The 11,187-nt window shown below is 43.5% G+C and overlaps 1 protein-coding gene across 12 annotated transcripts in view; it reads left to right on the top strand.

The window, feature by feature from the left end:
- ZNF75A (zinc finger protein 75A) overlaps positions 1-11,187 on the top strand; it is a 61,574-nt gene that overhangs the window by 45,482 nt on the left and 4,905 nt on the right. For 5 of the 12 annotated variants that reach the window (XM_078440160.2, XM_078440158.2, XM_078440165.2 and 2 more), the window contains 2 exons: positions 1,112-1,196; positions 1,321-4,718. In XM_078440160.2, coding sequence (XP_078296286.2) covers positions 1,112-1,196; positions 1,321-1,966 — 731 coding nt within the window. In that variant the 3' untranslated portion in view covers positions 1,967-4,718. Of the gene's footprint in view, positions 1-1,085; positions 1,197-1,320; positions 4,719-10,571; positions 10,662-11,187 lie in introns of those variants that run through there. The other 7 variants (XM_078440166.2, XM_078440168.2, XM_078440159.2 and 4 more) reach the window with 7 other exon arrangements.

Below are 11,187 nucleotides of genomic sequence, written 5' to 3'. Positions count from 1 at the left end.
GTCTAATATCACTTTCTTAAAGAGGCCTTCCATACGACCTCATCTCAAATAGCTTCAGAGAAGCAGAATCTTTTTTTTTTTTTAAATAAAGTTTATTTATTTTGAGAGAGAGCACACGTGTGAGTGGGAAAGGGGCAGAGAGAGAGGAAATCCCAAGCAGGCTCCACTGTGGTAGCATAGAGGCTGATGTAGGGCTTGATCTCACAAACAATGAGATCATGATCTGAGCCAAAATCAAGAGACGGATGCCTAACCAACTGAGCCACCCAGGTGCCCCAGAGGAGCAGACTCTTAAATGCTTATTCTGCTTTAGTTTCGTTCAAAACATTTATTCCATGCTGACCGCTTTGTTGATTGCTGTTTGCTTGTCTCGTTCTCCCAGTAGAAGGTAAGCTCCATGAGACCGGGGTGCTTTGACTTACTCACCACTGTATCATCAGCCCAAGGAGAGTGCCTGGCACACGACAGGCAGTCAGTACACATTGCCTGAATGACCGAGTGATGCATACTTCCCGGTTTGGCAGTGTATAATTAGGAAAGTTTCACTGAGGGATTCTGGTCTGTTTCTTCCACCTGGACAAGAACCGGTGAACGCTAAGAGTGGGAAAAAGCTTCCCTCTCCAGTGCGTGGTGCTCAAGAGCTAAGTAAACACTTACTGTTCCCATGACAGGAATCACTGGTGCGTGTGATAACGCAGCCCACTGCCCTTCACCTGGCTCCGCCAGACTCGGGCGGATCCTAAAGAATTAATAGAACGAATCTGTATTCCCTGCAGCCTCTCGGGCTGGGTGCCATCTTGTTTAATATGGGGCGGTCTCGGTGGCAGGAGAGGGGCGTTGTGGGTGGATTCCCATGCCCTTTCGCCTTTCCGTGGAGCCAGCTTAGGTTTATCTCTCCGTGTCCACTTGTGTACCACCCGCAGATGGAGGACCGTGTTAACCTGATAGCGGGTGTGACAGAGTCTACCCATGTGACCCTTGGGTTAAAGCGCTGTACACTGCCCTTTACTCTTCCTGGAGTCGTATGGAGTTGGTGGACCTTTGTCGAGTTGCCAGTCCTTGATCTCACTTTTTGCATTTCACAGCACTGTTTGTGCTCCCCAAACCTAAGGTGATCTCGTATCTAGAGCAAGGGGAAGAGCCATGGGTTCAAGGGTCCACGGAGCTCGAGGACAGTCCTGGAGAGCTGCCTACAGGTAAATACACCATGGGACACGATAAATGCCTTGATAGCAACCTTCGCAGGGCTTAACATTTTAAATTCTGTCTGTCTGTATTTTGTGGTCAATAATCATTGGATTTTCCTCTCCTTTCCTGTAGTTGTTTTGCTCTGCTGTGCAGTGGGCTGACTGTTCCGTTTATTCTGACAGGAATAAAGCACAAAAGTGACACTGAAAACCATCAGCCTATATGTGTTTCTGATTTAGAAATACAAGCACCAGGAGACGTAGTATCAAAAAAGGCCCGAGCAAAAGTTCCCCAGAAAACAACAGGCAAAGAAAACCATGGTGATACACACAGGATGGGGAAGTGGCACCAAGAGTTTCCAGTGAACCAAACAAAGGAACTTGCAATCTGGGAAGATGAGCTGCAGAGACTTATGGATCTTCACAAGAAAGCCCGTGCAGTAGAGAAGCCTTTTACATGCCAGGAGTGTAGGAAAAACTTCAGACTTACCTCTGATCTTACTAAACACAAAAAAATTCACACTGAAGTGAAGCCGTATAAATGTCAGCATTGTGGTAAGAGCTTTAGAGGGAAATCAGATCTTAATAAGCACGTATCAATACACCAAGGAATAAAACCATACAAATGCTCCTGGTGTGGGAAAAGCTTCAGTCAAAATTCAAATCTCCGTACACACCAAAGAACTCACACTGGAGAGAAACCCTTTATGTGTTATGTATGTGGAAAGAAATTCAGTCAGAATTCTCACCTTACTAAACACCGGAGAACCCACATGTAGCATCAGCATGAGAAGCTAGCAGGCAGTCAAGCCTTATTACACACCAGAAACACCACCAATGAATGGACGCTTCTACTTCTTCCAAAAAGAGGAAATTCACCAAGTACAGCCGAGCCCTGATGTTTATGAAAAAAATACAAAATTATGAAGCATGAATAATTCTACATCAATGGAAAATTTGGTGATATAAACATGTTTCTCAGAAAAGAGTCAAGGTTGACTTTGCAGGGGATGCGTTAATTTTGTACCATTTAACGTTTTTACGTGTAAATCTTCAGGGAATTCCTTGCAAGAAAGATGTTCAAAGAACATTCTGCGTAAGGAATATAACTATTTTGTGATTGTACCTGGCAGCAAATTCACCTTCAAATAGCAAATACATCTCTGAATTAATCAGTCTTCTGTGATCATCTTGTTGGTTTTGCATTGATTTTCCAGCGACTTTGAAACACATATAAGAGAAACATCTGTAGCATGGTCTTCCAAAAGAAAAAGCAATAACCAGCCTGTTTAATTGTGTACCATTGCCTTCAAGGTAGTAGGCTTACCAATGTCAAGAGTCCCATGGGGCAAAAATGAGTTCTATTGTTGAATTATCCAAGAACTACACTGGATTTTCTTCCTCTCCCTTGTCATTGGACCCTGTTCCTAGAGTTGGACATCATTTGAATTCCTTTTTTTTTTTTTTTAAAGTTTATTTATTTTGAGAGAGTGAGAGACCGTGTGAGTGGAGAGGGGCAGAGAGGGAGAGAGAGAGAATCCCAAGCAGGCTTTGCACTGTCAGTGCAGAGCCCGATGCGGGGCTTGAACTCACAAGCCGTGAGATCATGACCCGAGCTCAAGTCAAGAGTCGGATGCTTAACCCACTGAGCCAGCTGGGTGCCCCTGATTTCCTTCTTAAATATTTTAGCAACTTAGCTCTTAAATCCTTTTAGCCCCATTTTTACTGTGATGAAATGCTATTTATTTCACCAGTAGGGAATCTGTCAGAAGAAGGACCAGTGCACTAATTTATACCTCTCATTTGTAGTGGTTGATAAAGGACCCAATATCAATAAGATTGTATGGAAACGGGTTGGAATTTTTAGACATGTTATATATTCCATGTAAAGAAGAGTTGTCTGCAATAAAAGAAACTATAGACCTTTCCCTCTGATGATGTCAACCATGAATATTAAAACTTTCCTGGGGCTTAAAGGGAAATTTATGGGAGTTCAGGATCAACTCAGGTTTTTATTTACTTCTTAATTTGCCTTTTGGTTTTAAAGCAGAGGGTTAGGTTTAGGAAGGAGTGTGTGCTGCAGGCAGGAAGCGGTTCACTGGGTGTGGCTGAAGATTGGTTTCCCAAGAGGAAAGTTCGGGAACTGCTGAGTGGTGGGTAAGGTTGGCTGAATCTACATCCATGTTGATTGTCTTACACTGTAAACTATTATCAGTCAGACAGGGTATACAGGTCTCTGTTTTGCACACAGCATTTAACGACAGCCTTAGGTGATAAATGATAGATGACTGAAAATCTCTACACTGTGGATCTTCCCGAAACTCTTATCTACAACAATGACTCACATGTATTCCTGTTAGAGCTTTTAGGTAGTATCAGGAAAGGGTTTAAATGATCTCTTCCAAATGGCTTATAAATGATGAAGTTAAGGCCTGTAAAGTTAAGGTCTGGTTACAGGGACGTGTTCGGGACCCTATAGTTGGTACGTCCATTGGTTGTCACTTAGCTGAATGAGTCAGGCCTGAAGGTAGGATTTGCAGGATGGTTGTGTGTGTTATCCCTGCAGGGCCAGACTGGATGACGTTGTGTTGTGTCTGTTTCTAGCTTATAAGACATTCCTGTGGCTTGATTCGTTACTGAAACACTTAAGCCTCCACGTTCTCTGTGAAAGAAAACTGTGTTTCGTCTCAAGGTTATTCTGGGGACTAGAGGGGCTGGTGAAGGAAAAGCACCCCACAGCCTGGCCAGTAGTAGATGCTCACCGTGCGTTTCTTTCCCTTTCCCCTGCTCCCCATGATACGCTGGGCAGACTGACTACACTTAGGAAGCAGGTGCATTTGTGGCTATTGGCGACTCCTTTCAGGAGTTGAGCGCTGCTGGTGGTGATAGTGCTTAGCTGATTTGGTCTGTGACTGCAGTGCTTTATGGTTTAAGTCTCATGATGGTCTAGCGCCCTCAATGAGACTTTATTTTCTTCAAGATGATTCAAATATGATTTCGTAAGCACAGCCAGCTCTGAAGCTCCCGTCTGCATAGCTCTTACCCAACGCCCTCATCCTTCGACTACTGGTACTGTGTCATCCCGGGATACATGTGGACATCTTCCTGGTGCTACATTCATTCACTTTGATGGGGATCTCTCGTGGGCCCAGGCACTGTTCTAGACTGAGAAGATAGTAGTGAACAAAAGAGCTGGAAATCCGCTCTCACGGGACTCGTATTCTAGTGAAGAGTAGAGAGAGTGGTTGTGGTTTTCTGCTACTTGAAGTCAGGGTCACGAGGTAGTTTTGGGTAATGGGTTATGAGCAGAGGCCTCACTTCTGGGCTGAAGCCTTTCATTGTTGGTGCAAGACTCGGTAGTGCTCGTCTGCGTCAATCATGGAAGCCCACACAGGAAGGGGCCACAGGGTCAAAGTAGTCTGGAATGCTGAGCACCCCACCCCCTGGCCCCTTGGTGAGGAGCTGTTCTGGAGAATGTCCCAGACCTGTGATGGACTTTATGGGAATGAGAAATAAACTTTTGTTAAACCACTGAGGTGTTGGTGTCGTGTGTTTCTGCAGCATAACCTGGCTCATACAAATAGAGGCAGCTATCTACTAGAGCTGCGGAACCTTTTCTGTGTCGTTCCATGTGGACTTTGACCCTCAACAGAAATCTGCCTTCCTCTGAGCCAATGTAACACTGGTGGGCACACTGAGGAGCTTACATGATAGCAAAGGACTGATTTCTTACCTGAGACAATCCAGGTTGGTCATTTTTTCAAGTGGACAAGGCAACCATCTCTCCCTGCCTCTCTGGCTTCATTCCCCTATCCTTGCTCTCTGTTCCCCTGTGCTCCAGTGTTTATGTGCATAAGATACGTTTCTATTGATCGATGGGCTACAGAGAGGGGATGGGTTGCCTTTCATTCCTCATGTGAGTGCAGTAGGCTTTAAGGAATTGTTTGGTAACTATCCGTCGCATATCGTATGTAAGTTTTGTCTCAAAAAAACACGCGATCTAGGGCAGAAGCAAATTTGCCCTGATTGGTGTACAGAGGAAGGTGGCTGCCCTCTTGGACTAAGGTGATAGTTGGAAGGAAGGTTGTGCAGGAAAGCAGAAGCAGGACATTTCAATTGAGAAGCCTCTGTCGGGAATGTCTGCTTAGCCAATTACCAGTAGTACAGTGTTCCACAAGTCCTTACGCTTATAACGTGGGGTGGACGTGTGGACGTTGGGAGAAGGAATTTCTATTGCTTCTTCACAGGGTTGAGCATTGATAACCAAAAATGCAACAGAAAATCAAAATTTAGGTTGGGTTCAAGATGAAGTGGAACACACAACCTTAGATTTAGCCTCAAATGTTAGTATTACGGCTCTCAGAAATATAGCCAAATGATTTTAGGACAGTCCAGAAGTTGCTGTGTTTCAATTGGTTTGGTCACAGCTTTATAATGGTTCCTTGCTTGGTTCTGAGAACTGGATCGTTGACCAGTGTAACCCTGAAATCCTCATTCCTCTCTGCACTGGTCTAAGCGGCCACAGTGTGGGGTCCATGGCAGACCCAGAGTGTTCCCCGCCATTTAGGAGACTCCATCTGGAACCTCAAGGTGGTCTTGCGAACCTCCGCTGTCTTCGCTGGAGGGGGAGGACAAGAGGAGAGCTTGGAATTGAACCAAGGTGCTAGGGTTGATCAGCTTTTACAGGAGCCGTGAGAAGAGTGTTTCATTCCCCCCGAGAATATGAGAGCAAGAATGCTGGGCAGCCCTTTCGATCAGATCGCCCTGGACAGTTGACATAACACGGGTGGTTTGAATTCCATAGAGGCCTTTCCAATCATCGAGTCACTGCACAGACCAGTGTTCACCGACCACCTTCTGCATTTCCTGGCCAGTTGCACTCGTGTCATGGGTCAAGACTGCCTAGTGCTTTTCTCTCTGGGCTCTCCCCTCCGGTGTGCAGAGTGGATTATTTGCTGAAGGGCTCCCATTGTTTCTGTGGGTTCTCACCTGAATGGAGTCTCTGGAGTGTCCTCAAGTAGGAAAGGTTGAACTTTTTGTTCATACGTGGTGTTTCTAGGGTTGTTTCCAAAACCTATTTGGACAAAAGCATATTGTCGTCACTAAATCCCTCTCACACTTGTCACCTTTATCATTTCTTGTGTGGTTCAGTAGGGAGCAAGGCTGGAGCGCTGTTGAAGCATCTGCCGGTGTCCCTTCTGTGCAGCCATTGCTCCGTGTATGAATCTGCCGTGGGCAGTGATAATCGGGCTGTTGTTGCAGAAGTGCTTTCTGCAGTCCAGCATGTGTCAGACTCTCCTGTGTGACTCAGCGCATGTGAGAACACCCACACGTTGCTTTAAAGCAGCCCTCCGTCTGTGTCTCCTGACGGGCGTTGAGCAGCTCCGAGTTTCAGGTTTAGGAGAACTGTCAGAATCGCTTCTCCCTTCTCCCACGGTAGGATGATGACTGTGGAGTTGCACTGATCTTGGCACTAACACAATATATTAAGCTTTATAGTATTTGGGTACCCTGCACCTTTAAGGGAAAACTTAGTAAGAAAGCTTAAGGTTGAATATTTTAAGCAAAGGATGGATTTCCAACATCATAATTGTCACACTAAGCATTTGTCCATGATGTGTATGAACAACGGAACAGTGTCAAAGCATTTGAAGAAAAACAAAAAGTGAAGGATCCCTAATATTTCATAAAGGTACAAGTAAAATATGTTTCACTTGAGAAAAGTTAAATTAAAAAAATATTAGTATCTTAAGGAGCAATAATTTACAGAGAAGAGTTAGGATAAAGGTTTGTTTAAAACATTTCTTTCATCCTTTATGGTGAGGGAGTGTTAGCCCTCATGATAGCTATTTATCCTTAAAAGAGAGGATGAATTTTGTATTTCCAAACTTATTTTTTCACTTAAGAGGAACTTCTACAGGGGCACCTGGGTGGCTCAGTCAGTTAAGCATTGGGCTCTTGATCTCGGCTCAGGTCTCAATATCATGGTTCGTGGGACTGAGCCCCAGGTCAGCCTCTGCGCTGAAGGCGTAGAGCCTGCTTGGGATTCTCACTCTCCCTCTCTGTCCCCATCCCCCCTTGTTTTCTCTCTGTCTCTCAAAATAAATACATTAAACATTTTTTTTTAAAAGAGGCACTTCTACAATATTCTCTTTTATGATCTCTCCAAACTCCCACATTTTCAAATCCACACTCACACAAGGCTCACTGTTCCTTTTACTCATGTACCAGTCCTATCTACTCTTACCACTCTGAGCGCTGTTTATTTCCATCATAGCATGTGTCACCACTGAGAGTTATTTGGTTTGTTTACTTGTTTTTGTCTGTCTTCTCCCATAAAAATATAAGCATGGGGAGGGGAGGGGCTGTGTCTGTCTTCGGCAACCTTGAATCTTAAGTTCAAGCATAAGACTAACACAATCTCGTATGTAACAAACACAAGAATGAAAGTATACCAAAGAGGAGAAACTGCCATGTCCACCTGCCCATTAGCTTTGGTTCCTCAGGGCATCCACTGGCTCAGTAATCTTTCTTCTTGAGGTATCGAGTGCTGCACTGATGTGTGATGGCCATGAGTCCTGGTCTTGCACATGACCAGAAGAGGTGGAAGAAAGCATGAAGTGCTCTGAAGGATCACACAGAGACTTATATGTTGGGGACCTATGAATATCCAAGGTTATCATTTTATCCTCGTGAATGCCCAAACGCAAAGCTCAGGGATCTTCACCCTGGAATAGGCAGACCATATTCCATGTGCACTGCAGGAAAATCACCTCCACTCAGGTTGCCTCCCCTCCTGGTCCAACCCCTGCAATGTCTGCTCTCCACCACTTGCCTTGCTGGTAACAAGGGCCTGAATGCTCACACAGACCTGGCAGTCTTGCAAGCCCTCGAGCTGTTCCTGCCATGGACGATGCATACAGAAGGATGTGGAAAGGCCCTTACAAATCTAGCTCCATCAGTGAACCTCAAACTTGTACTCAGAGAACACTTTGAGATGTGCAGAGATGTTCCATGACAAAAAGTATTATTCATCCAAGTAAATTTAGGGACAGTGGGTTAGAATAAAGTGAATGTTTTGTTATAGGAAGACTTCGAGCATTTACATTTAAGTGTAGTGTGAAACTAAGCCGGGAGGTGTTGGGGGGGGCGGAGGGTAGGTCAAAGGAAAGGAGCGTAAGCATGCAGTGAATACCAGCCCCGTTTGAGTTGGAGGCCCTTGTGGTGATGCTGTCGTGTATGGAAGTCCCACCTAACAACTCCCAAGCTTGTTTGGTGGAACACCAGTTTGGGGAACACAGATCTAGTTAATCCTTTCACCATTATAGGAACCTGGGAGGATAACTGGTTTAATAGGACAGAACTAGTTCCTGCAACACTTGACTCAACAATTTAATATCATTTTCCTCCATTCCACGTGGCTTCTTGGTTAGTGCGATAGGCATCATTATTACGATTATTACACTATTACAATCTTGGAAGCTGAAGCTTCAGGTCCAATGGCTACCTACTGCAGACAGTAGAACTAGGACCTGTGCATTCTCCTTTAAGAAGATGACTTAGAGAATATTCCTTTGCATGGGCCTGGCAGAAAAATTCACTTCTTCAGGGTCAAATGAGCAGTTATGATTGGCATCTTCCATAGTTACTGAAGGATCCAAACGTTTTACCAAGAACAATCTCAATAGGTTCCAACATCTGACATGGCGAAGAGTGCTTTACAAACAGGATCAGAGAAGGGCACTTCAGGTTTACAGAGGACAGTGATACCAGGCTCTAGTGAAGGGCCAACCTTGTATAACATCTTTCAACTTCAAAGCTCATCTTACAGGATCTCATCTACCCTACTTGCCAGGAGGGGTGAAGAACAGTGATCATGGGTCCCATTTGAGAGCAGATATATAAAGCAAATGGCAGAAAGTGATTGTCTTAAGATATGTTGGAGAAGATGCATGAAGACAATGGAAGATTTCTGGTTCCTAGTTCAGATATGACAAGGTCCTTTGAATATGAGATGTCCAGGAAGAAATCAAATTCTTGTCCATGCAGTTAGGGAACAGAATTTATGAGTCAGGGCTCCTAAGTACTTCTTATGCATTCTTCCCCTTCAGCTCTCTGAGATACTCTGCTGGTGCTCCATTCCAACACTATCTTGACCACTCATGTCAGCCTCACCGTCTTAGAAGGAAGAGAAAGAGAGAGTGGGGCAGTTACATCTCAGGAAGTGGTATTTTCTTGACTAAATGTTGCTATCTCGCCTATCTCCCCAAGGGCCAGAAATCCCTTCTTAGGGATGGTGTCTTGTTTTCAGAAAGAAACCCAGTTTTTTTCTGTAGAGTTAACCAGGATGCTGTGCCCTCCAAAATCATTCTTGTTCCTGTACACAGTCTAGTACCTGAAAACAACCTCTCTTCTAACCATTCTCAGGCTCAAATGGGTCTGAGATTTTCAGGAGAGTAACAGGAAAGCTCTGCCATTTTGCATTCCCATCAGCAATGAATGAGACTTCCTGTTCCTCCACATCTTTGCCGACAGTTGTGTTCAGTGTTTTGGGGTTTTCACCATTTTGATGGTTGCATGGTGTTATTTTTTTTTATTTTTTAATAAAGTTTATTTATTTCTGAGAGAGATAGTGCTCAAGTTGGATAGGAGGAGAGGGAGAGAGAGAGCTGGGGTGGGGTAGAGAATCCTAAGCAGGCTCTGCACTGTCAGTGAAACTCCTGATGCAGGGCTCGAACTCACGAACTGTGATATCATGACCTGAGCCTAAGTGAGACTCTTAACAACTGAGTCACACAGGCACCCCAGTGTTTTTGTTTTCATTTGCAATTCCCTAATGAATTGTAATGTGGAACATCTTTGTATCTGTGTACCTTGTCTGGTGAGGTGTCTGTTCAGATATTTGGCCCATTATTTTAATTGGGTTGTTCATTTTCTTATCTTTGAATTTTAACGGTTCTTCACCTAATTTGTGTAACATCCCATTATCGATTCTTCCTATCCATGAACATGGAATGTCTCTCCATTTATTTTTTTTTATCTCTTTAATCTTGTAGTTTTATTCATGTATACCTTGTACATGTTTTTGGTATTTAGATGTTCAGCCAGCTTATTATTTTACTAATGTAAATGGTATTTTGTTTTTAATTTCAAATTCCACTTGTTCCTTGTTGGTGTATAGGAAAGTGGTTAAATTTTATGTATTAACCTAATAACCTTCAACTTTTCTACAAGTGCTTTATAAGTTCCAGGAGTTTTGTTGTTGTTGTTGATTCTTTGGAGTTTTAACATACACGACCTTGTCCTCTGTAAACAAAGAACATTTCATTTCTTCTTTTTCAATCTGTATATCTCTTATTTTCTTATCGTTATTAAATTATATAGGGCTTCCAGTATGATGTTGAAGAGGAGTGGTGCAAGGGAAATTCTTACCTTGTTCCTGATCTTAATGGGAAAGCTTCTAGATTCTCACAGGTAAGTGTAATATTAGCTGTAGGGTGTTTCGGCAGTTTTTAAAATCAGATTGAGGCGATTCCCCTCTGTTCCTAGTTTGCTGAGTTTTTATCATGTATGGGTGCTGGATTTTGTCAAATGCTTTTTCTACATCTACTGATATGATCATATGATTTTTATTCTTTAGCCTGTTGATGTGAGGAATGGCATTAATATATTTTTGAGTATTGAGCCAGCCTTGCATACCTGGAATAAGTCCCACTGTATAATTCTTATTATACATTGTTAGATTTGATTTGGTAATATCTTGTTGAGTATTTTCGAATCCATATTATTGAGGGATGCTGACCTATAGGTATTTTTTTCTTGCAGGTTTTTTTTTTTTCCTAGTTTCTGGTATTATGGTAATGCTTACCTCCTAGAACGCCTCACCAGTATTCCCATCCACCTCAGATACTGTTTGTCCTTTCATTACGGTCATCTTTCATCTCTACAGCCTATCCAGGTCCCTGATATCTGACCATAGCTTTATACCTGTATTTCTGTG

This window comes from Panthera onca, chromosome E3 (genome assembly GCF_046562875.1).
Source record: "Panthera onca isolate mPanOnc1 chromosome E3, mPanOnc1 haplotype 2, whole genome shotgun sequence".
Classification (NCBI taxonomy): domain Eukaryota; kingdom Metazoa; phylum Chordata; class Mammalia; order Carnivora; family Felidae; genus Panthera; species Panthera onca.
Note: the sequence above shows the minus strand (reverse complement) of the source record. Positions and strands in the feature narration are given on the sequence as shown.